Genomic DNA, 27,817 nt, shown 5'->3' on the forward strand with positions numbered 1-27,817 from the left:
AATCACACCACAAATCTGTTCCATTCTCTCTCAAAGAAAAACCCTTATCTCCGAATCCGATGATAGTATAAAAGTTATCGTCAAGGATCAGGTAGATTTTCATCAAATGTTGTTGAAATTAACCATCAATACTTATGATCTGTTCATGTTTTGACTTTTGGTGACAATACGCATGTTTTTGTGATATTTGCTGAGGGACCGAACCCCGGTTGGACCGGTTGAACCAGCCGGTCCGAACCGGTTACGAAAACCATGTTCATCACCTTTAAACAACGTTGATCGGAACACGCCGCTTAAATCGGAGCACAAGTAGAGTAACGTTACCGATCAGTCCGTTGATCAAGTAACTAGCAGAAGAACCCAACACAAACAAGTTCTCCACAGTTTGTTATTCAGATCTCTGTTCGGTCATCTTTCCAAACTACAACACACGATAACTTTAAACTTTATAGTGTGTGATTTGACCAGGAAATGATTGGAGGTGATTGCTACTTTTAATAAGCTGTCGTAGTTGTCAAATTCGATTTCAACAAATCTTTTCCTTTTCCTTCAATTTCTAGAACATTCTCCGTAACATGAAGACGTGCCGGGTTCTTCTACTAGTGGTATTTTAATGAAGTATTGAAGATTGAATGTGCAAACCCAACCGTTTTTTACCACGGAAACGGTGGCTATGCGAAATACAAACCGCAATCTTTTGTGACTATGGGAAACACAAGTTTTCTTTTTGAGCTTGATGGATGTCCGTTATCTCAGTTGAGGCGGGCATTGTTTAAATCTGAATATAAGTAGATGTTACGTGTAACTTCATTAAACCAAGAACAAAGCCTATTTCGAAACACATATGTTCGTATCAGCGTCGTTTATCACCCTGTGTGAGCATTGGAAACCCGACAAACAGTCTTGACAACTGTGACAGCTTATCTATCTGTGTGTGTCACATCCATCCTGTTATAGCAATCGATATGATTAATTTTACAGATTTTTTTCTAATTAGCGTTGTTAACTACCAAAAGAATGCATACACAAATAGTTCTAGTGGACGAAGCAAATAGACCGTTGTTATTGTGTCTATCTCGGTTGTTCAGTACTTTCGTGATAATAAAACAAGCAGACATTGATTTTGCCAAGATTGAAGGAAAGAATCTGGCCATAAGCGTTGTGGATTCTCAACGTTATTCGAAGGTAAGTGGATCGGGTTCTGCTAGTTATTCGGAATGTTTCGAATCATCACAGAAGACGTGTCGGGTTCAACTCTCCTATATCAACATACTCTTCTCCAGACGCTTAGTTGTTACGAATGACAACTTGAGGGGTCTAGTTAACTTTCAGATTCAGATTCAATTCAGGAAGCAGATGATTGGAGCGTAGGAATCAATGCAAAACCCTCACCCTCAAAATCAACCAGAAACCAAAGGAAAAGGGCAGATAATGGCTGATGGTTCTTCGTTGAGGAAACCAAACGTAGACGGAAATGATAGGCCTGGTAACCGGAAGAGAAAAAACCCTAGTGCATATTCAATCTTCATTGCTTCATTAAAATTACAACACACGATAAAATGCTTGGAACTCACCTGATAACAAATAATCAGTTCAAACTTTCAACAATCGACCTCTGGTCCTTGTTTTTCCACGTCATTATGTCACTTTGTGTGTTGACGAAGCTGACAAACACATTGGTATTTTCTCAAAATGTGCAAACTTGAAGAATCTCACATTAAAGGAGTTTGCAACAACGGGATCAAATGGTTTGAGTATCTTTCATCCTCGTTTGGCTAATCTCACACAATGATGAACAGATGAATTTGTGTATCTAAATCAGGTTCTCTGCCTTAGATCGGTCATTCCTTGTGATACATGAACGTTGTATTCTTGTCTTTCAGAAGAGTTTGTATTGAACCAAGAATACTTATACTCTTCTAGCGGAACCCGACACGTCTTCTATCATGTGACGGACACAGGTACAAGAGAATGGCGAGTTATTTTCAGTTATTTCTGTTGATCCACAAATTCCATTGTTTAAATCAGAATCAGGTTCTCAAAACAAGGATCGTTCTAATAGATTAAAGAGAATAAACTAATTTTTACCATTTTTTACCCATAGTATATGGGCCGTATAACAATATACGACCCGTATACATCATTCGTATACATTGTATACGATCGGTAAAAAAAAATTTTTACCGAGAGTATACGGCCGTATAAACCGTATACGGCCCGTATACATATGGTAAAAACCTCTGTAATCTTTATATAGTGTGTGATTTGACCGATTGTATTAAGTTATCTCTGTTGAATTTGATTTCAACAAATCTTTTCCTTTTCCTTCAATTTCTAGAACATTCTCCGTAACATGAAGAGATATCAATTGTATTTTTTTAGTTGCTTCTCTTGTTAAGTTTCTGAACCAACCGAAATCCACAAATTCCAACAGTTACTTCGTTTTTACCATCCAGTTTCCAAACTCTTTCACTCAAAGTTAATATTCACTGTCGCGGATGCAAGCATAAAGTTAGAAAAATACTCAAGAAGATTGAAGAGTACACAACTGAAGGTTCAGTGCACGAAAAGTTTCTTACGAACGATATGTATCAGGAAGCTCAGTATTAACAACTTGTGAGTGGGAATATGGCTATGAAGAATAGTATGGATAAACAATCACCGGTACGGATTTTGGTGTTTTGGTAGGTTGAAAGAGGTGAATGGTCCTTGTTTTTCCATGTGCTTGTGCTGTAGAAACCGGTGATGAACTTGTGCTGTAGAAACCGGTGATGAACTTGTGTTGTAGAAACCGGTGATGAACTTGTGTTGTAGAAACCGGTGATGAACTTGTGTTGTAGAAACCGGTTATGAACTTGTGCTGTAGAAACCGGTGATGAACTTGTGTTGTAGAAACCGGTGATGAACTTGTAAAATGCTTGTAAAATTGCATCAACTCTCCTATATCAACATACTCTTCTCCACACGCTTAGTTGTTATGAATGACAACTTGAGGGGTCTAGTTAATCTATTACAAGCTACAACACACGATAACTTTACACTTTATATAGTGTGTGATTTGACCGGTTGTATTCAGTTATTTCAGTTGGTCCACAAATTCCAACAAATATTTCACTCCAGTAGCTGAAACCAAACGTAGACAGAGATGATAGGCCTGGTAACCGGAAGAGAAAAAACGGCATGATTCGGAATGTTTCGAATCATCACAGAAGACGTGTCGGGTTCTTCTGCTAGTGATTTGGAATGTTTCGAATCATCACAGAAGACGTGTCGGGTTCTGCTAGTAGTATGAGTCTGAGTCCATGCGACAGACACAATTCTTGCAACTTAAATCCACAATCAACGTATACAGATGCAAGAGAATGGCGAGTTATTTTCAGTTATTTATGTTGATCCACAAATTCCATTGTTTAAATCAGAATCAGGTTCTCAAGACAATGATCGTTCTAAAAGATTAAAGAGAATAAACCAATTTTTACCATTTTTTACCCATAGTATACGGGCCGTATAACAATATACGACCCGTATACAATCATCGTATACATAGTATACGATCGGTAAATATATTTTTTACCAGTCGTATACGGCCGTATAAAAGGTATACGACCCGTATACGCATGGTAAAAAAATTTGAAAATTCAGGTTTACCTTGTTAGTTTCTCAAACATTAATAAACATCTGCTTCCTGAATCTGAATCAGAATGTTAACTCTTTCCTTTTCATGAGGTAAAACCGGTTTCAACATCGAGGGTTGTATCGGAATCAGGCGTTGGAAGGATTGTAGTAGTAGGACATTGGTACCACTGTGAAAGTTGCACCAGGAAGCTCAACTTTAACGGACCGGTTATTCGACCGAGTAATCAATTGTATTTTTTTAGTTGATTCTCTTGTTAAGTTTTTCTGATCCAATCGAAATCCACAAATTCAAGTCAAGGATCGTTCTAATAGATTAATGAGAATAAACCCTCGTTTCTTCATCATCATCTTCAAGAACAATGATGAACAGATGATGTTGGGAATTAAACGCATGTACGTGACAAAACAAGGATCGTTCTAATAGATTAAAGAGAATAAAGCAATCGAAGAGGCAGCAAGGACAGATAATACTTCATTTGTCGAGAAACCATACTGTCAATAAACTACCATCTTTTACTCATAAACCCTTGAATCCCAACGCTTCGCTAAAAGAGCCTGTATTAGAAACCATCCTATGCCTTTTACCAACCGAAGAGGCAGCAAGGACAGATAATACTTCATTTGTCGAGAAACCATATTGTCAGAATGTTAACTCTTTCACTCATAAACATCTGCTTCCTGAATCTGAATCAGAATGTTAACTGTTTCACTCATCAACATCTGCTTCCTGAATCTGAATCAGAATGTTAACTCTTTCACTCATCAACATCGAGGGTTGTATCGGAATCAGGTGTTGGAAGGATTGTAGTAGTAGGACATTGGTACCACTGTGAAAGTTGCATCAGGAAGCTCAACTTTAACGGACCGGTTATTCGACCGAGTAATCAATTGTATTTTTTTAGTTGATTCTCTTGTTAAGTTTTTCTGATCCAACCGAAATCCACAAATTCAAGTCAAGGATCGTTCTAATAGATTAATGAGAATAAACCCTCGTTTCTTCATCTTCATCATCATCTTCAAGAACAATGATGAACAGATGATGTTGGGAATTAAACGCATGTACGTGACAAAACAAGGATCGTTCTAATAGATTAAAGAGAATAAAGCAAGGATGTTGTGAATTCGCATAAACATATATTCGTTTCATAACCTCCTGCTATAAATCAGCCACAACTGACAAAAGCCTGTATTAGAAACCATCCTATGTCTTTTACCAACCGAAGAGGCAGCAAGGACAGATAATACTTCATTTGTCGAGAAACCATATTGTCAAGAAACTAACATCTTTTACTCATAAACCCTTGAATCCCAACGCTTCTCTAAAAGAGCCTGTATTAGAAACCATCCTATGTCTTTTACCAACCGAAGAGGCAGCAATGACAGATAATACTTCATTTGTCAAGAAACCATATTGTCAAGAAACTAACATCTTTTAATACTTCATTTGTAACCGTAAGGATGATGCAAATTTGTACGTAAAGATCTCTACACAAACTCTTCTACATCTTTTAACCAATTGTCCATCACTTAAGACCTTGAAAGATTTGTTGAAATCGAAGAAAAGAGTAACTAGCAGAAGACGTGTAAGGTTCTTCCAACAAACTGTGTATGTGCTTGTGCTGTAGAAACCGGTGATGAATTTGTGTATCTAAATCAGGTTCTCTGCCTTAGATCGGTCATTCCTTGTGATACATGAACGTTGTATTCTTGTCTTTCAGAAGAGTTGGTATTGAACCAAGAATACTTCAAACATTCTAAACCCTACTTGGAAACAAACCAACAAAATCTTCTACATCTTTTAACCAATTGTCCATCACTTAAGACCTTGAAACATTCACGAACCATAATGGACTCAGACTCATACTACTCACCCTCCCCTGAAGAAAAGTTTTCCCGACTACTCAAGACAAAGCAGTTGGTTTCACCCTGTGTAATCATTGCATTACATCCCCGTTGAAAACAAGTGATTAAAACGCTTCTCCTTACAACTCTCATCAAATGCCTCACCCTTCCTTTTTATTACAGTCATACGACACGTTTTTTTTTTTGTTTTTCAGTCTTTGTTACTTGTTAAAGTTTTATTTTTTTCTACTTTTAGAAAGCTTTGACCACCTAACGACTGTAAAATGTCTCGTGTGATTGACACCTTAAATCCATTAAATACTTTGGGTAAAATCTAATTTCTTTTCATACGGGTCGTATAACTGTTTACGGCCCGTATAAATTATTCGTATCCATTGTATACGACCAGACAAATTATTTACACATGGTGTATACGGGCCGTATACAGTTATACGGCCGTATGGAATGAAAAAAAACTGACAAAGTCTGAAGGCACAGACTTTGTTAGTTTTATTTTATTATATACGGGCCGTATAACTGTATACGGCCCGTATACACCATGTGTAAATAAGTTTTTACCATGTATTAATATTAGGACCCTAATAAAATAATATAATAAAGTAGTTAATCATTACTAAATTTGACTTTTGGGTATATTAATGTTTATCTTATTTATATTTATCACACCCCTAATTAAATAACATAATGTTTCATAGTTCGGTTGACTGGCTAGTCAACTTAAAAGGACATTTTGTCACGTTGTGTTCCAACGAAAATGGACAAGGCATGCTGATTTTTCACCGAACTTTGAAAGCTTAAACCGTGTGGAAAAAAGTATTGAGTAAATTCTCGTTTTAGTCCCTAACTTTTTTTCTAGATTGTCATTTTAGTCTAAGTAGTTTTTTTTTTTCTGGGTCCCTGACTTTTCCTTTTTCTTACTATTTTGATCAGGAATATTTTTAGGCATTAAATTATGATGAGGTTTATAAATTATGTTGAAAAGTACCACTTGTTATCACTACGCAATAGTTATGCCAAAAATACCGTTGGTTATAACCAGATTTTTAGACTGAGTTAGACAATGTGATCAAAACGGCAAGAAAACGGAAAAGTCAGGGACCCGGAGGAGAAAAAAACTATTTGGACTAAAATGGCAATTTGGACCAAACCTCAGAGACTAAAATGACAATTTATTCAAAAGTTTTATTCGTTTCTTTCTTCAAATTCCATGTAAAATTCATTACTCAAGTATCAATATATCATTCATATTAGCTCTAGTTTAGATGCATCTTTAAGATGTTCGAAGAAGCATGTAATACATCTATCTACTATAATAAAAGAAACCACTTTAGATACACTTGTCATCGTAGTATGCCATCTCTTATAGATAATTATAATTTTAGTTTAATCTCTTTTAATTAACTATAGATAACCCTCATACTAAATATTATTTAGTTTAATATCTTATATTATAGATAATCCTCCTACTAAATATTATTAGTTTAATATCTTATGGATAATTATTATTTAGTTTAATTTATTTGAATTAATTATATTTGAACGTTTTGTTTAGTTTGGTATCAAATAGATTTTACAAAACTTAAAATAAAATTAACTAATTTATTTATCATTTATACATTTACGAAGTTTTAAATAAAGGGTTAAATTTATTGAGACTTCGTTAAAAAAATTTTGTAACAACAGAATAATCTATTTTTATCATGAAAACCAAACTTTGTATTAATATATTAAATATTTTTATTTTCACTATACAAAATTACATTTACTCGACCCATGTAATACATGAGGTTTTTTAAGATATAACTTTTTTATTATTTGATATATAAAATTAGATTTATTCAATTTGTACAATGCACGGGGTTTTTTTTAAGGATATATAATTTTTATTATTTAGTACAGAAAATTACATTTATTCAAACTGTGTAATGCGCATATTTTTAAAGATGTAATTTTTTTTATTATTTGATATATAAAATTACATTTGTTCAAACCATGTTAAAATGAGGTTTTTTAAAGATGTATTATTTTATTATTATTTGGTAAACAATATTACATTTATTCAACCCATGTATGTAATACACGTGGTTTTAAAGATATAACTTTTTTATTTGGTATATAAAATTAGATTTATTCAACCCGTATAATATGGTTCTTATAGATAGTGCTTATTGCTCTACTTTGCAGCAACCAAGCTCCGACACTACATCCTTTCCACAATAGTGTTGGTAATTGCTCGAACGGACCTGATTAAGTATATGCTGACCCGTGTTGAAGGGGAGAAGTGGATCCTAGGGCAATCCGAGTTCATTTTTCGGTACGTTCCTATGAAGGCGGTCAAAGGACAGGTATTTGCAGACTTCTTGGCAGATCATACCATGAATTTTTTCGATTTCGATGAAGAAGTCCTCACCATTATTTAATATATAAAATTATATTTATTCAACCCGTACAATAAATGAGGTTTTTAAAGATATATTTCTTTATTATTTCGTATATAAAATTTGTTTATTCAACCTAGTAAGTAAATATAATAATGTGTTGCAACCTAGTTATGATACATATATAAATATAATAATGTGTTCAAAGTAAGTAAATATCGTGTGATAGCTCACTTTTACTTTTAATACATATACATACATGCTTTTTTATTTATTTTTATTACATAAGACCCGTTACCGAATCCATATATCACTAGTTAGCATTAGGGATCTTATATTCTGAGAGCCATCCTTCAATCATGTTGATTTCAGCATTTCTTTGAGCCTTTAACCAGTCTGGATCCGTATCGTTTGGAGTTTGCAAGTCCAAGCAATGATGTCCTAAGTTATAATAAAAAAATAAAAGTTAATTCCAAAAAGAACTTTTGAAATCATAACACTACGAATGAAACACTCAAATATATTATTCGAAAAGCATTGGATTTTATATGAATTCACTATTACAAAATAGACAATAGAAGCTAAAATTTGCAACCAACTGAAACAGTTGCAAACATAGCAACCACAACGAAATGGTCATGAAACTAGCTACCAAAAAAGATTGAGTCGCTAAAACGACTTACAAAATACAACTCGCAAAAATAAAAATAAAAGATAAATTTTGGTTGCAACTTTATTTAAAAAGACTTGAAATAAAACACCAGTTGCATAATTTGTAGCAAAAGTATTTTAAAACTTAATTTCGGCCACAAAAGTGTCACAACTATAATATAAGAAATAAAATGAAATGTCACTAGTAGATTATATTTGAAAAAAAACACATGAAAATAAATTTTGGTAGTTGCAAGAAATATAAAATGTACATGACTTTGAAGCAAAAAACTACATAAAAATGTCTACTTACCTTCTTCTGTATAAATTGCCACCACAGAATCTGATATGTTTTGCATAACGCTGTAAACAAAAGTTAGTACAAAACTTATAATTTGAACGAGTATTGCCAACGAAACAGATGATTAATCAATCGATCGAAGTTGATAGAACGTACCCTCCGGAACTATATGGATCACGCAGTCCGTTTGAGAAAATTATGTTGCTCGCAAAGTTTTCCAACACGGTTTTGATGCCCTTGAACATTATAAAGTTGTACATACATATGAGCTAGCTTGCTTCACTTTATAAAAAGCGTAATTTAAAGATGAATAGAACATAAATAACGTACATAACCCCCAAACTGTATCGGGATCCAATAAGGTCTTGGGGTGACACCAAAGACTTGTTTACATTCCTTGGTGTACTCGGCTAGATCGAAAGGATCCGCTTGAAACACCGTATCGTTTTCTCCATTTCCCATTGGCATTACCATTTCGGTACATTTCTTCATAAAAAACAAACTAATTAGACAATGTAATTGAACAATTATTTGGTTTCACGATACCTATTTTGAGTATGTACAAAAAAACATTTCTTAGACCATGCGTAGTGGGTGTGTTTTTTTCAAAAAAAAAAGCTCCCAAACACGCCTGATCACGCCAAGGCCCCACCCCCTTGGGTGTTTTTGGGCGTTATTTTCGAAAAAAAGCTCCGAAGCGTGTTTTAAATCACGCCAAAATGGAAAACTGTTGGCCAATCACATGCATCCCTCTTTTTCTTTGCCAATCCCCCTTTTTTTGGTTAGTTTTTTCATTTAATTCTTTACACCCTTTTTTAACATAATACCTACATCCCCACTACACCCATTTTATAAAAACGCCCAATAATGCCCTTTGCTGACTGGACTGCCACATGCCGGAAAACGCCCAAGGATGGGGGCATCATTCACCCTTACCACTACGCATGGTCTTAAAGTGTGTTGAACTTTGTGCGAACAACATATCATTTTACTTATTTCAACATGATGTTTTAATTATTTCAACGAGGCGTTAGAATTATTTTAATATGGGGTTGGATTATTTAAACGTGGCATTTTTATTTTTTTGACGCAATCATCTTTAACCCTTAGGACACATGACACTTCTTGGTGGCTTTCTACACTTATTCAGAAACAATTGGCTTTTTAGTATATCACACACACACTAACTAGAGTGGTGTCAGCACATTGCGGCGGGGAACATATACATTTTAAATCACATAAAACGTTGTATTATTTAAACTCTTAAAATTATGTAAATTACTTTTTTTGTTCTCTTAGTTTGCAAGTTATTTAACCAGTACTTAGACCCGAATATGATTGGAAGTGGTTAGAAAGGTGGTTTGATTCAGGCTCTTGAGCCTCACTCCAATAGAATCAACCAGCTATGGCGCCGACAGATTGGTGGTTGGACCATAATTCTAAAAAAGTTATCTATTTTTTTAAAAATCTAATTTATTAGTTCAGACTCTATATTTTTTTTCATTTAGCCCAGAGGCGCAGCTTTCAAAGGGCCGGGGACCCTCCGAACTTTTCGCTCAGTAGTGTTATGTATGTACGTTTTGTATAGAATTTTTTAGCTATATACGTTTTCGACCCCACGGTTTTATAATTTTTTTTTACTTATATATAATTTTTAGGTCCGGTGACTTCCGACCCCCCAGTGGAAATTTTCAAGCTTCGCCACTGATTTAGCCTCCATATTTCGTATTAGTTAGTTGAATCCGGTAGTGATCTGTCTAGTTCCTATGATGACTGATCCGATTATGAAAAGATTTACACCAACACATGATAAAAAGGCTATAACTTTAACGCATACATTCAGTAATTAAGGTACCTGCCAATGCCATCCATGATATTTTTGAAGACCCAAATCAGAAATATAAATGCATTCTTTTCCTAAAAGTGCACTGAATCCAGCCATGATTTTGTCAAGAACGTAAGTATTTGCTCCGGCTCGGTTGGTTGCGTTGCAAAAAGTTGGTAAATAGTTAGCTCTAGGGTTATCATACTGAGCCACAAACTTGTACCAACTCTCCAGATTATCCTTTAGATCCTGACTCGTGTTTAATGGCCTACAAAACCCGAATACATTTTTTAAAAATGAAAATTAGATAACCCATCACTATATGAATTGAATGATGTTTTTGTATAACTTACAAGCAAGTGTTGAACGTTTGAGAAAGGGTTGAAAGGCCGTTGGATTGAGCAGCAACTCTGTCGATTTCGAACCAAGATTCTCTTATGGTGTTGTAGCAACTCGTGCTTGTACTCTGCACATAAAAACCCATCTTAGCTAGCTACTGAATTCCCAATGAAATAACCGAAGACTAGGCTTTTACTTACGTTGAAGTCCTTTGAAACAACAACAGCATATCCATTCTCGGGAGTGAGCCCCAAAAAATAGAGGATTGGAGCCGATGATGCCAACGCTCCGTACACGATGTGGGGATATTTTAAACGAAACCATGATGCAAGCACTAAATATGATCAACAGATTAATCAGCATTTTGAATCAATGCAACTTTTAAAGAATCATCTTCGCGTTGAATATAGAAAAGGATAAAAGAAAACACATAAAGTAAGGCAGGGGATATCCTGTCGGTAAGTGGCGTACTCCACAGCCAAAAAACCATGGTAAGAGTTAATCAAAAAACTTAACTAGGTTAGGGTTAAAGAACAACATGCTAAAAACTGGTAACATAAAAGACATAGCCTGTAATTTCTTTAGTTAAAGAACACCGATTGTAATTTACTCTAAAAGTAAAGTACGTAAGACATATAAATCTATACATGTGCAAGTCGTGTGTTGGTTATACATTCCCTATTTGACGTAATTGGCCATTGGCAGTCCCACTTTTGAATATTCCCTCTGCCAGTCCAACCTTTCACCTATTTTTCACCACCGGTCCATTAAGTTTTTTTTTCCGAATTACAAACAGAGGTTTTAGGGCTTTTGATAAGAACGACAATACGGATCGATTGATGTAAAACTTAACTGGAAACGGCGCTCCAAACGACTTGATTTTTATTATTTGGAAGTTTAAACACCCGAATTGAAGCATCATTTTCATCGTTTGGAGCATCGTTTCGAGGTAAGTTTTACATCAATCGACTCTTATCGTCATTCTGATCAAAAGCCCTAAAATTGTTTGTAATTTAGAAGAAGAAAAAAACTTAACTCTGTTAAGTTTTTTAACGGGGGATCGGTGGTGGAAAAATAGGTGAAAGATTGGACTGGCAGAGGGAATATTCAAAATTAAGACTGTCAATGGCAATGACGTCTATTACAGGTCAATTTTCTTAAAAAAATATGAACCATTAATTAAAAAGTAAAAAAAAATAAGTTTTTCTAATAATTTAGTGTAGTGGATGATGTAAACATAATTTTTCCTATATAATTTTTATTGAAAGTAACATAAAATCATATACCATAAGACACACTTATACAACTTGTTAAATAACCTCCCGTAATGCGGTGGGAACTTAGTATATAAACAATGAACCCTATCTACACAAAACAACAAAGTTACATACCGGTTTGGCGCTGGCACGGTATAGCAATAAAAAAATAACTTAAAAATAAAGTCATGATATACTGTACCCAAATAAGCACGTATACTCGGAATTCCAATATAAAAAAATCTAAAATAGACAAATATAAAACTTTCTTCCAAAAACTATTCTGAAGAAAAGTAATTCTTTTATCAATAAAATAAGAAACGTCTTTTTTTATAAAATGAAAAGAAACAAAAAAAAATCAAATAAGTGGTCTAACGAAAAAAAAAATAAAAAAAAAAATATTGATTCTGTGCCAAAAGAAGCAAAAACAATAAAAAGTAAAAGGAGAAAACATGTGGAAATATAAATGAAAGGTGCATTTGGATTTCAGTTAAGAAATGCAGGGGATTTGGATTTAAATTCAAGAAGTGAGACCATAATTGTATAAAAGTTGCGAGGTAAAAACCCATGAATTGTATAAAACTTGCGAAAATTGGCCAAGGGGGTCCTTGAACCCCAGATTTTGATGTAAAGAAAGCTTTTGCGAAAAAACCTGCTCACCACGCACACCTACTCGCCAACGATGTGGAGGACGACGTGGGGTTGGAGACGGGGTAATTTCCTCCGACGTGGAGGCACTTGGGAATATTGTGGGCTGTGGGTTGTGCTTGAACGCATGTTGTGGGTTATGGCCATTTGTCACGGGCTAAATATTTGAAAGTCGCAATGTTGTGGTCTGTGCTTGTACGCATGGGTTACTAGCTAGTCCTGGATTTTACCGGGGGACGGAGTCAGTGTCAATGAAAAGGTGTACGTGCCTAGTCGTGCAAACGACGAACGCAATACTGGTCGGGAGCTGGCGCCGCTCTCCTGATGAGTCCAAGGCAGGACGAAACCCCATACAAAGAAGCGGGAAGGATTGACTTGTCCCCGTGTACTTAGGGACGCCACACGAGGGTCGAAAACTAAACCCGTGACATTTGGTATCAGAGCAGAACGATCCTCGGATATGTTGAAACGTGACTCTTAACTAAATGAGCTTAACATTTAGAGTATGGTTACGCAATGGTGGTAGGAGAAGACCAAATATGGGTTTGCTTCGGCAAAGGTCTTTGTATTCCGCGAGTATGGGGTCGTGTGAACCGCTCAAGTATAGTGGCAGTGAAGCCCTCCGTGTTATATTCAAAATCTACAGTCCAAACAGCGCCGTAAAAGGGGATTTTGTGAGAGCCACTACAGTCCTTCAGGTTCCCGTATGCCTGGAAAAAAGGTGAACATCGGCACCAACATAAATACGATGCGGCGGACGTCAGTGCCACTCATAACCAGAACTAACGTACTATATTAAACATGCATGACAGAAGATCATTGTTGCTGTGCTTTCTGGTGCCCTACCATCCCAAAGTGAATCATGCTCAATACAAGGGAATCGTGCATTGTTAAGTATGCGAGCTAGTATGGGATGGCGAGCATGCACAAGGACGTGCATGAAATGGTGGTGGGAGAGTGTCACGGGCCAAAAATTTGAAGGTCGCAATGTTGTGGGCTGTGCTTGAACGCTTGGTTTACTGGCTAGTCCTGGACTTTATCGGGGATGGAATCAGTGTCAATGAAGAGGTGTACATGCCTAGTTGTGTAAACGACGAACGCACCACTGGTCTAGAGCTGACACCGCTCTCCTGATTAGGGATGAGATCGGTATCATACCGGTACCGTACCGGTACCAATACCGCAAATACCGTTACCGAAATTGAGGAAAAGTGGATACCGAATACCGTACCGAATTTCTCAGTTCGGTAACGGTACGGTATCGGTATCGGTACCGGTATTTCGGTATTTTACCGCATTGGTACCGCTTTTGTGTTTTCCATTGGCTACCTAAAAAAATATCACGTAAATCCATCTATCCGTTATTAACTGAATTAGCGTAATATATAGTGGAAAAACTAGACAAATGTACGTAGTAAAAAACTAAAAAATCAAAAGGAAAACATACATGAGTTCGAATTTTAAAGATAAGTTTAGAATAAAATATAACTTTAATTTATTGGTGGCAAAACTGTAACTTATTATGCTATACTCATAAAGTCCTCTTTTCTAGTTTCAATTTACTACAACAAAGAGCTTTTAATCATGTTGTTCTTAACAAAAACTGTGATTTTACAAAGAGTATATGACGAATTCCTATGCCACGTAAGCAATATATTAACCCCTTCTGTTGATTAACGAATATACTTGCTCATATGATTTCAAAGTCATGAAAATATAAAGGAGAACAATGATAATTAATAGAAAATATAAAGAAGACAATGATAACTGATAGTATTGTAGTAGTTCTTTGAAGTTTGAATACTTTGAAGAAGATGGCTTTGGATCTTTAATTAATCGCAAGACGTAGATTACTTTGGAATGGAAAATAAGATATTTTAGGTTTAGGCTATGTTTTATATTAGTACAAGATTATGATAAATTAATTATATTTTTCAAAAAATACCTTAGTAAAATTCGGTATTAATACCGCTTTTTACCGAAAAATTACCGGTACCGATACCGAATTTTGAAAATTCTAATACCGATACCGGTACCGTTTATGATTATTCGGTACGGTATCAGTACCGGTATGGTACCGGTACGGTATCGGTATTTCGGTAAAAAATCTCATCCCTACTCCTGATGAGTCCAAGGCAGGACGAAATCAGTGACCCACACAAAGAAACAGAAAGAATTGGTTTGTCCCTGGGGACATGGGACGCCACACGGGGGTCGAAAACTAACCCCGTGACACATTGCTCCCCAACGGTTAAATTTAAAAAAAAAAAAAAAAAAAAAAAAAAAAAAAAAAAAAACCTTCCTTTAAAAAATAACATCTCCTATGTATTCAAAATAATTCACTATTTTTATCTCATTTTTTCACATGTTCTCTCAACTTTCTTCACATATTTTCTTCAAAAATTTAGAAAAATGGCAACGATTCCATAGACCAAAGAAGAGGACATCGCATTGTGTGAATCTCGGGTCGAAGCGCTTACCCACTATACGCCTCATAATTACTCGGGTCCATTTTGGGACTATTTCCCAACAATTTTGTATTCATATGGGGATGACAGCACCTGAACTGTGGATGCACTTTCTTCGCGCTTGAGGAAAGATTTGAGACGGTGCACAATGTTGTGCAAAATGAGGTTGGTGATCTTTAGGAAGACACGCCATTCGAGTCGCCCTCGTCAACTACAGACACACATTTAATCGTGACTTCAAACACGTTTCAGCATGACAAAGAATTAGATTTTTTGTTTAATTATGTTTAGGTTTAACGTTTAATTTTAATTATGTAATATTTTTTAGTTTATTTCTTATGTTATTTTTAGTTTCGTTTTTAACTATGTATTATTTTTAATTATGTCATTTTATTAATGTTTCTTTAATTAATATTAATGTCTTTGTTTAATTATATTTAATTGAATTTATATAGTTTTTAAATATAAAATAATAATAAAAAAAAAGTGTGTGACACGAGTCGAATAACGCCACCCTTTCACGCTCTGTCCCACTCTTCATCTTTTTGCATCACGCCACTTTTCTAACTCGTGCTGATGTGGCGTCCACATATCGCATAACGGCCTTTTTTTAACCCCCCACACGTATGGTATATATCATGGGAATAAAGTAATGTAGACCTTTCTTTTATATAATATACTAGATTATAACCCTGTGTATTACACGGGTTGAATAAATAAATTTTATATACTAAATAATAAAATAATATATATTTAAAAACCTTCTTTATTGCACGAGTTGAATAAATATAATTTTATATATTAAATAATAAAAAGTTATATCTACAAGAACAATATTGTACAGGTTGAATAAATGTCATTTTATATACAAAATAAAAAAGTTATATTTTTAAAACCACATGTATTACACGAGTTGAATAAATGTAATATTGTTTACCAAATAATAAAATAATACATCTTTAAAAAACCCCATTACACGGGTTGAATAAATGTAATTTTATATACCAAATAATAAAAAAAAGTACATCTAACATTATAGTTGAAACTAAGTTGTCTAGAATTGACATTTAAAAGAATTGTGCGATTATAATGGTGAAGCCGGACCATTACACTGATGCGTCTAAAAACACTTGCAATTTGATAAAAGCATATGCCCAACCTAGAATACTTATTTAATTATAGCTTACCCTTTTAGCCCAAAAAAAGAATTTTTTAACATCTAAGCCCCCAACGTCTTTTTTTCTAATCTGTTTGGCCCCTAACATCTTTTTTTAACCCTTTTGGCCCCTAACATTTAATGGATGGGGTTAGTGTTAGGGGTCAAAAGGGTTAGAAAAGAAGACGTTGGGGCTCAGATGTTAAAAAAAATTTGGGCTAAAAGGGTAAAAGTCATATAACTACAGAGGCCAAAATCATAATTTTCTCTAAATGATATTATAAATGAGAAGAAAAGATTAAACTAAATAATAATTATCCATAAGATATTAAACTAAATAATATTTAATAGGAGAATTATCTATAATTAATTAGAAAAGATTAAATTAAAATAATAATTATCTATAAGAGATGTCCTAATATGATGACAAGTGTCTTAAAAGTGGTTTCTTTTATTATATAGTATAGATATAGATAAATATAAATTATACCTACACTCCGTATAATTAAAAATTTAAGTACAAAACCCCATAGATTGATATTTGTTATATCTTTGATGATACATGTCTCAGAAACGTAGATCGGTGTCGGCTTCAATATTTGGATAATTGGATGGTTGGGAATTCTTTAAACATGATATATATATATATATACTAGTTTACAACCCCGTGTATTACACGGGATAAATAAATGTAACTTTGTATATTAAATAGTAAAAAAATATATCTTTAAAATCTTGTTATTACATAGGTTGAATACATGTAGTTTTATACATTAAATAATAATAAAAATTATATCATTAAGCACCCCATGAATACATGTAGTTTTATATATTATAATAAAAATTATATCTTTAAGCATCGCATGTATTGTACATGTTGAGTAATTTAACTTTATATACCAAATAATAAAAAATATATTATTAAAAACCCGTTATATCTTTTAAAAAAACTACCGGATATACTCGATACCTGCCAATATCTCATACTTGATTGTAGATAATTATTATTTAGTTGCATACCTTCTACTTAATTATATGTAACTCTCCTACCTAATTATAGATAATAATAATAATTATTATTTAGTTTAAATTTAATGTAGGTTTTAAATAATAGAAAGGACAAATAATTAATGTAGAGCTCTCGACATGTATCCCTTATAGGTTTACTAGGTTAGAACCCCGTGTATTACACGGGTTGAATAAATGTAACTTTATATATTAAATAATAAAAAGTTTTATCTTTATAAAACTCGTATATTTTACGGGTTAAATAAATGTAATTTTATATATCAAATAGTAAAAAAAGTTATATCTTTAGAAACCATGTGTATTACACATATTAAATAAATGTAATTTGTATACTAAATACTAAAAACGTCGTATCTTTAAAAAACCAGTATATAATCGGGTTGAATAAATCTACCAAATGATAAAAAAAATTACATTCTTAAAAACCCCGTATATTACACACGTTGAATAGATCTAAAAAGAGTTATATCTTTAAAAACCATGTGTATTACACAGATTAAATAAATGTAATAAATACTAAAAACGTCGTATCTTTAAAAAACCCGTGTATAGTCGGGTTGAAAAATCTACCAAATAATAAAAAAAATTATATCCTTAAAACCCCCGTGTATTACACGTGTTGAATAAATCTAATTTTACATAGCAAATGATAAAAAAAGTTATATTTTTAAAAACTTCGTGTATTACACGGGTTATATAAATGTAACTTTGTATAGTAAATAATAAAGGTTAAATTTTTAAAAACCCCGCGTTTTACACGAGTTGAATAAATATAATTTTGTATAACAAATAATAAAAAAAGTTTATATTTTTAATAAATTAGGATAACATTTAATATTAATTTATTATTTATATATTTAATATAAGATAAGTAGGAAAGATAGGTATTTGTTTTAAAAATATATTGAATTAACAATTTAGATTTGAGGATAATATTTTATTAAAGTATGATAATATTTTATTAAAGTATGATAATATTTAATATTAATTTATTATTTATTTATTTATGTAGTTAATATAAAATAAGTATATATTTGAGGATGCCTTCAATGAATGACACGTGTCCAAAAGTTGGTTTCTTTTATTATAGTAGATAGATTTTATTATATAGTATAGAAATATAGATTCTATAAAATGTATAAAATATGTTTAATAAACATATATTAATTTTTAGAATTTTGCTTTGGTAATTAGTATATCTCTGATTAATCTGATAAGCATTATAAGACAATGATATATTATGTATTTGAAGTTTAAAGATGATTAATCCGATAAGCATTATAACACAATGATATATTATATATTTAAAGTTTAAATAATTTATCTATATTATTATAAATAGATAACTCTATTTAGGCGGGAAAATATATTGGAGAGCTTCTCATTTATTGACATGTGTCCCATAAGTGATTTACTTTATTATATATATATATATATATATATATATATATATATATATATATATATATATATATATATAGGGTAATGCTAGATAAAAAACCCTAAAATTCTTAGAAAACTCTGGAAACCCAAATGGGAAGCCATTTTTACCCAACCTCCCGACATTTTTTTTTTTTTGAAAAAAATTACACATGTAATATACATGTTTTAGAGTGTTTTGGGCCAAAAAAAACAAAAAAGCGCCGAAGGGATTTTTTAAAAAAAAATAAACAAATTTCAGCTCCTAACACGTGTTAAGCAAAAAAGACATAATTTTCCTGAAATTCGCTGAAACTTTTTTTTTTTTTAAAATATCCCTTCGGCGCTTTTTTGATTTTTTTGGCCCAAAAGTCTTAAAAACATGTATATTACATGTGTTATTTTTTTCAAAAAAAAAAATGTCGGGAGCTTGGGTTTTCTAGGGTTTTTTATATATATAGGGTTTTCTATATAGCCCAACCCTATATATATATAGGGTAGGGATATGGTAAAAAGTGTCTAAAATGTGAGAAGGGTAAGAAGTGTTTTAAACCATTGGATATTTGATCTAATGGTTGAGATCAATAGGGTATAAAAATGTAAATTGTGTTTTAATTAGAAGGATCTTATGTAAAATTGAAGGGCAATAATGTCTTTTCCAATGTTTCAAATATGGTAACCGTATCCTACACAACCAAAACCCCCATTAATCTCCTAAAAACTAGCTATTCAAATTTAATTGCTAAATTATATCGATCCTTAATTCTAAAAATACAAAAATATGTAAATGCTGCAAGAAACGTATAACACTATACATCCATCATATAACACTATACATCTATCATATAACACTATATAACAGTATATAACACTATATATCCATCATAGACATGCTACCAGAAAAATATAACACTATATAACACTATGCATCCATCATCTAACACTATATAACCAAAGAACACTATATAACACCATGTAACACTATATAAAAAATATATAACACTATACAGTTCTGAATGGTAGTTGCACTACAGAATTAATAATTTATGGTGTTATATAGTGTTTTTTGATGGTTGCGCTACAGAATTATATAACACCAAAAACCATATTATAACACCATATAACACCAAGTAACACTATATAACACTATATAAAAAATATATAACACTATACAGTTCTGAATGGTTGTTGCACTACAGAATTATATAACATTACACAAATTCGTAGATTAATTCCTAAATTCGAATTCCTATAATAAAGGGTGACGCTTATTTTGGGCAGTTATCTTTTAATCAATTAATTGAAAGAAATAGAAAATTACTAATTCACCCTTTTGAATTAATTTAGATATAGGATACTTGTCATCACCACATTATTTCTCACCCTTCTCACAAAAGTAGACTTTGTACAGGATCCTCTACCTATATATATATATATATATATATATATATATATATATATATATATTTAATTAAGATAAGCTAGTTATCAGGAAACTCACGAGACTATGTCAATAATTTGCCAGCTAATGGTATCACTAATCGTAAATTAAGGTTGGACGTATGCCTTTCAAGAGGTTATGATAGACAACACAAGTTAGTACTTAGTGCAATGCCAAGGTCATTTAATTTCAAATATTGATATTTTGACAATTACGGAAAATTTAATGTATAGTAGGACTTACTTCCACCATATGAGCCTCCAATAGCTATGACCGGACAATCTTCCGCGGACAAGTTACTCTTGACATGGAGCGTTATTTGAGCGTAATCTGCTAAAGCTTGCTCCGAAGTAAAGAATCCAAGAGTATTTGCATTTTTATATGCTTCTTCATATGATCCAAATGGCATGGATGTCCCATAATACCGATGCTGAAAATGTACAAAATGTCAATGTATAAAACGTACGCTTACTAGCTACCCATCATAGAGATAAAAAATACCTCTATATAGACCAAAAGACCTTTAAATTGCGAAGCAAGGGTCATCTCAAACCCGCTATATTCTACATCTCCCATGATGCTGGACTCTGCGCCCGTATAAACAAAGATTGGAAAACTTTTAGCCGTCCCGCCCCAATATTTACGGTTTAAAACATAACGTTGTTGAAATGTCGTGTAACTTTCTGACTTAAAATTAAAGTGATCCAATGTTTGAGTGTAGTTATAAACCTCATACTCTTTGTTTTTTGCATTTTCGACATCAAAGTTTGTTGGCACAAATGTAAATTTAGAACCCAACTTGGTTGTTCCAAAACGTTTTCCATTTACACTAGTTCTAAGCAATATCATTATGATTAAAGACAACTTAAAAAGGAAAACATAATGGAACTGTGCCATTGTGTTGTTGATGATAAGAGTACAGAATTTTGTTCGACTTCAATCAACTTAAATAGATAGATATATAGAGATTTAATTAATTATTAATATTTTATAAGTCATAATCATGGAAAGCAAAGTTTGACGTGGATTGTGTCGTTGTCTATATTTTGGGACCTTGTAATATAGTCACTAAAAATAATTGTCTAGTTCCAACAAAATGAAGTCGATTTCTCAAGAAACTTCCTTGCATTACATACGTGTAAATGTTTCTTATAAATCCTATGAATTGATATTCGATCATATTCATAAGCTAAGTTACAAAAGGAAAAAAGAAAGATTCCATTCCCGTGCAAAACGTTCTACGATAGGGTAGTATTCACTCTTTCATCAAAACAAACTAATAATTTGTATTTTTTTCTTACAAATAAGACACTTGTGTATAAGTCAAATGGAGGATCATGAGATGACGCTTTAAATAAATATTAAAATTGTATGAATATAGTAATTTAGGTTATTAATTTAATGATTAGGATTAAATACAAAGTATAAAATAAATAAGAAGATAAAATAAATAAATATTTAAAATAGGTAAAGAAATTTATGTGAGGTCGCTTGGGTATATAATCAGGTAAATGGGCTATGTTATCGGGTAATGGGGCATATTACAAATCACCAGTCCCAAACCCACAAAAAATTTCAAAAGCCAAATTCATCCCAAATATTTTGAGTTTTCGGTTTTCTCACAAGGTTCGAGTTTCATTGTGATCCCTAATATAGGGTTTTGCCATTTGGCTTTGCTTATTTGCAGCGGCGGAACTAGCTCAAAAATTTAGAGGTATCCCATTTTTTTTATTTTTTAGACCATGGGTATCCTTTGTATAACGGAGACGAAGTTGCAGGGTATTGTTACACTACAGAAACGAAGTTAAGGGGTATTTTTACACTACACAGACGGGGTTGAGGGGTAGCCCGTGCTACCCCTAGTAACATTGTAAGTCCGCCACTGCTTATTTGTTTTAAAGTAGCGTTAAACCCTACAAACTAATTTAGCGAGCGAGAGGCCAAACGGCAGAGCTCGGTGCCGCCATGTGGCACAGTCGTGTCGAAGCTAGGGTTTGAGTCGGATCAGCTAGGGCCAACCCTAGCTGCCCTCGCGGGCCGCGTAGCCCTTGGCTACAACCTTTGCGGGGCACGACGAAGTGTCAGACAGACACTATAAATAGATGCAATTGGTTGTTCAGTCGAAATCGTTCACAAATCTCTTCTCTCTCGAATTTCTATATAGTATAAGCGATACTCGGGCATTATACCGCCCTAAATAACGAAGTTCTGCCGCGTTGTAAGTATCATAACCCCGGTTACGTATTAGATATGATGCCCGATTGATCCAGGGTTTCGTAACGGCTGTCGTGGTTCTGCTCGACGTAGTCGTTGGAATGTCGTCTCGGGGAGGGTATTACTAATGTAAATATTGGGTTATTATACTAACGCGTGTGCATTTGTGTAATTAATAGATAATCACCAGGATCCTTAAGGAAAACCCTAAGATAGCAATGTGAGTAATCTCCTTTTCGTAAACCTTTTTGCAAACTATTTCACAAAACCTTTATTTATTTAAATTATAATTAGCAGTGATTGAGTCTTTGTAGTCTTCAATTACTGCCGGTATGTTGGGGTTTTGTATACAAAATGTGGAACATGTTACCATTGGACAAAAAGTTAGCCAATGTGTAATATGACCCACCAGTCAGGATTGACAATACTGAATGAGTAATTGTGTAGATATAAACATTGTAATCGCTCTCAATACTGTTAAAAGATAAAACTCTTCTTGATTAAACTGGGATTCACTCACCAGTATTTCCCACTGACAAAATGTTTTTAAACACGTTTCAGGTAACAAAATGTGAAAGCCAAATAGAAGCCAGCTGGACAACACTGAAGGCTTGGAAAAGTGGCTATAAAAGTTACCTAAATAAAGAGATGTTTTTATTTAAATAAAATAGGGTTTATCCCTATGAAAATGTGTGTATTTGAAAATTGGGATTTTCCCATGTGTTTAATATTATAAAAGCATGGTATTTTACTCTGATAAATTATTTCCTAACTACAATCCTGATGTAATTTCCGCTGCCAAAATTGATAAACACCGATACCACCGAAAATGGCCGCGGTCACCCGTTCCCGGGACAGATAGGGGACGGGGGTTGCGACACAAAGACATGAACATCGAACACAGCTTCGCCTCTGTGGCACACCCACAGGCGAATGGGCAAGTCGAGAGTGTAAACAAGCATATAGTGGATGGCATAAAAGCAAGGCTGGGAACCGCGCACAGGGGGTGGGTAGACGAACTCCCAAGCATTTTATGGGCTCACCGCACTATGCCAAAAACTAGTACAGGCGAAACTCCATTCAGTCTCGTTTACGGCTCAGAAGCGGTAATTCCAGCAGAAGTGGGGCTTCCCGTCACCACGAATGATCGCCATGGAAAAGCAAGACAGTGAGCGAGAGCGCAGAATTGACCTGGACCTCCTTGAAAAAAGGCGCGAAAACGCAGCTATCAACGAAGCCAGCTACAAATCAAAGCTAGAGAAATATTATAATGCTCGGGTGCACGTATGCACTTTTGTTCCAGGAGATTTCGTTCTACGAGACAATTAGGCCTCCAACGCTGAGAAACCAGGATAACTCGCGCCCAAATGGGAAGGACAATACGTCATTCAAGAAGTCCTAGGTAAAGGCGCGTATACCCTAAAAAGGCTTGATGGAACGGACGTGCCACGCACGTGGAATGCGCAACAATTGCGCAGATGCTATATATAGCCAACCTACCCATCCCACACAACAGCCAACGCTTGCGCAGGCAGCATAATTATTTTATTTATTTACTTTGTATCAACTAGCCCTCGCGCCTTATCTAATCAATACAAAGTTTCACTCCTATTATGTTCTATTGTTTATTACAAAGTGCATGTAATTTCTTAAGGTACGCGCGAAAACACTATGATAAAACATTACAAGCCTCATGAACGGTCCACGGATACAAGTCCCGCATACAATCCAGACCTACGTTCACACATGAGCTTCATACCATCTTTATTCGCTTTACCTAAAAAAAGTAATTATACACATGCAAGACATTGTAATCCAAACATATCTTGTATTCAAAACAGTTACTTGCGCACCATACGCATTAACAAAAATATACATGCACAACAGTGCATCAAAAAGTTACTTGTGCAGCGAGCACATTAACAAAATATACGAGCACAGCAGTGCATCAAACAATATTTACAAAAACATACAAAATAGGTTGCAATAAACTAGACATCTGGGAACTTGGCCAACACCTCTGCATGAGTATGTAGTGTTTCACCATACCACTCGAGAGGGTGAGGATCAACGATCCATTCGTTACCATTCTCCTCATCACCGACAGCAAACGTCATCATTTGGGCCCCGGCCGGAATTGCAGAAAGTCGACCACTTCGACGCCGTTTATACACCACTGTACACCGACTTCTCCGATGGGACGGGAAAACCTGCGTCAAAGCATCGGCCGACAAAAGCATAGCACCTGCATCATTTCTAACCCCAGTAAGGAAGGAAACGTCATCTTTACCTTTACCAGGGCACGGTACGGAAAAAAGAAATCCTCCACTTCCGGCAGCTTTTTCCGAGGTCTGATCTCCAAGGACTATAGCATCAGCAACATCAAGAGTCTTTAAAATTTCAGAAACCCTTCGTAGACGGAACTTCCGACTCATGTTGTTTTTACCAAATCTGGTAAAAAGCAATAATCTATATATGTAAATCTGAAATGGGCTGACGAAAGCACAATTAAGGGAAGTGTAAGAAATCATAATGATTAATGTCAAATCGCCACCTTCTGAACGGTGGCGTTGCAGTAATCATCAATTCCATTAATAACTTCTGACAACATCAAACGCCTGCACACATTCCCACAAGCCACAGTTTCAAATGGGGAGGCGATCGGTTAAACGCCTATTCATCTTCTAGCCTATGACACATGGTCCACGTCACATCAAAAGTGAGCACACGCTAGAAAATGTTCACTATAGCATAATGATCATTTCAACTTAAAAGCAGAGTATTTTCTCCAAGAAGGTTCCCCACATTTCGCGCCAAAACTTCACAAACCACAAATCCCACTTCTCTTACATAGTCCAGTACTCCACTTATCTCCATAAGAGCAACACTGGACTGGGGGGACTTGAAGGGGTATGGTCCCAAAAACCTTGCGGAGGTACATTGGACCATACCACAACTTCACCATAAGGAACCTTCTTTAACAGAACCCTGCGCGGCTGCGCACCGGTTCTATAGAAGAGAACTGAAAAGAGAGCAGTCTTCAATACCCCGCGCGCCGATATAGAACTAATAACACATCCTTGCATAAACTCATGTGATATTCAGAACTAAAACTTCTCCGGGCAATAACAACCCAGACTTAAACAGAAAATGACCTTTCTGTTGCAACAGAATGAACATGAGGATTACAGCTGTAAATCTTCTAGAAGGTCCCATCATACACTACCATTCTACTATAACTGAACAAGTGACGTGGCATCATCTTGAGTGCTCATCAGGGTCATGATGATGGCACTAACTTGGAGAAGGATCTACGCACACCCACTTTCCAAGTGGCAACTCCCCAACCGTTGATCATGCCCACGATCCTTGTGCATAAACATCAAGATGAGGATTAACGTCAGGAGGGGTAACCGCTTACGGAAAATGCTTTCCGTTATCTCTCCCCTCAACAAACTTTCCCGCCCAAATCTGGTTAGTAATAAGACAATTCAGGTACAATCTCTCAAGTTACTCTCACTTCACTTTCACTACTACTTCTTCTTCTTCATTGAGATCTATACTTATTCTCACGTCAGAGGGTGATCACGGAGAGAACCCACATTCTCCTCGTGGCGAGTCTAACGGCGGTTTGTTTTGCAGTTATCGTTCGAAGAAGAAATTCAGCCAAACCCAAAATCAAACGAGGAGATCCGCCTTTTATACAGAACAAAACCTCTGGTCCGATTGATTCCGGTCTTTGAACCAGTGTTTCTTCATTAATCAAGTTTACATACATAATACTCATGGTCTTTGAAGTTGATGATCTTGTGTGATTTAAACATATATATGTTTAAATCATATTTTTAAGTGTAACATGGCAAGATTAACACTAATCTAAAGTATTACATAATATAAACCACAAGATCATCATAAATCTAGACTTTAAACCACTAATCTTAACAAAATCAACATAACCATCATGATTTCACTAACTAGTTACACTAATCTACACAAATAATCACATAATAAGTTATGGTTAGTAGATTATTAAGTTTGAGATTGGGGTTTTTGATTATATTTTTCTTAATCTTCAAGATAATCAACTTGTACTTATGTAAACTACATTTAATAAGAAGCTTAAATATGATTAAAGAAAGCTTACAACTTTACACAAGCTAAACAAGGTGATTAAGAAATGATTTAGGCTTCCAAGACTCCTCTAAAGCTTCCTCATGCTTAATCCATGTGTAGGTGATCTTGTAATGGCTAGAAAATGTGAAAATAAGGAGTTTATTGGTTGAAAATGGTGGGTTCTTGATGGGTTTATGGCTGCCGAAATTTTGAAGGGGAAGAGGTTTCTTTTGTTTTGGAAAGGACTTGAAATGTTGATAAAATGATGTCTTGAAATGTTGTAAGAAGTATGGTGTATGTACACCTTTTTTCAACAACAAATCTCCATATACCATACCTCAATCTTTGCAAGATTTCAACAAGATTCAAGTGGGGTGGGACCCACTTGTTGACCGAGATTGACTAAGGGGGAGGGGTATTATGTATATTTTTTATAAAAGTTGTTAAAATATAGATATTTTGGTAATTATGTAAAGTATGGTGATTAGGGGTTAATTACACCATTAAGGGGCAATTAGAGATTCGAAATGTTAATCGACATTAACTAGTTCACTAAACTAGTAGAAATTGTATTTTGATACTTTAGATGCTTTCCGTTTGGTCGTCGGCTAGTTTACGGCACTTTTGCGTCGTATCGACGAAGGTTTGTCGCAAGTTGTTATTCCGCCATCAAATGATGCATGAAGTGATTTCGAGTCCCAAAATAAGCTTAACTAGTTCGCCATGTTTTCCATTTGGTTGTTTTGGCGTCGGAAATGTTATTTACTAGCTTGTCGATTCAAAACGAATAAGTTGTGGGGGTTGCAACGCAGCGCCGAAAGCTTATGTTTCGGACACCCCATTAATATTCTCATATTGTTTTCATGTATTTGTTATCATTTGTCATAATCCCGGAGTCTCGGAAATGCTAAATTATTAGTTCGGACGAGTTAAAATTGTTTTATTTTTAGCGAAACGAACGATTTTGTATTTAGGGCGTTGTACCGAAAAGTCTAGTATTTTTGCAAGATGGGTTTTCATATTTGTGTTTTTATATATATATGGACTCAGTTATGTCATTCGTATGCCATTTTTCCTCGT

At 34.4% G+C, this 27,817-nt stretch overlaps 1 protein-coding gene across 1 annotated transcript; it reads right to left on the bottom strand.

The window, feature by feature from the left end:
• Nucleotides 1-8,033: 8,033 nt before the first annotated feature.
• LOC110875622 (lysosomal Pro-X carboxypeptidase) lies at nucleotides 8,034-21,336 on the bottom strand. Its single transcript, XM_022123825.2, has 9 exons — nucleotides 20,912-21,336; nucleotides 20,654-20,840; nucleotides 11,194-11,327; nucleotides 11,008-11,120; nucleotides 10,685-10,922; nucleotides 9,160-9,315; nucleotides 8,986-9,065; nucleotides 8,842-8,891; nucleotides 8,034-8,318 (listed from the first exon to the last, which is right to left on the bottom strand). The coding sequence occupies exons 1-9, from the start codon at nucleotides 21,305-21,307 to the stop codon at nucleotides 8,191-8,193; spliced, it is 1,482 nt and encodes a 493-aa protein (XP_021979517.1). The 5' UTR covers nucleotides 21,308-21,336; the 3' UTR covers nucleotides 8,034-8,190.
• Between the last annotated feature and the right edge of the window lie 6,481 nt (nucleotides 21,337-27,817).

The sequence above is a fragment of the Helianthus annuus genome, chromosome 1, assembly GCF_002127325.2.
Source record: "Helianthus annuus cultivar XRQ/B chromosome 1, HanXRQr2.0-SUNRISE, whole genome shotgun sequence".
In the NCBI taxonomy this organism is placed as follows: domain Eukaryota; kingdom Viridiplantae; phylum Streptophyta; class Magnoliopsida; order Asterales; family Asteraceae; genus Helianthus; species Helianthus annuus.

Excerpts from the sequence above, each read along its gene's own strand:
- LOC110875622 (XM_022123825.2), bottom strand. The coding sequence starts at position 21,307 with ATGGCACAGTTCCATTATGTTTTCCTTTTTAAGTTGTCTTTAATCATA. Across the intron at positions 9,316-10,684 it reads ATCATGGATGGCATTGGCAG|AAATGTACCGAAATGGTAAT; the intron begins GTACCTTAATTA and ends TTTTTTATGAAG. Across the intron at positions 8,892-8,985 it reads GATCCATATAGTTCCGGAGG|CGTTATGCAAAACATATCAG; the intron begins GTACGTTCTATC and ends TTTTGTTTACAG.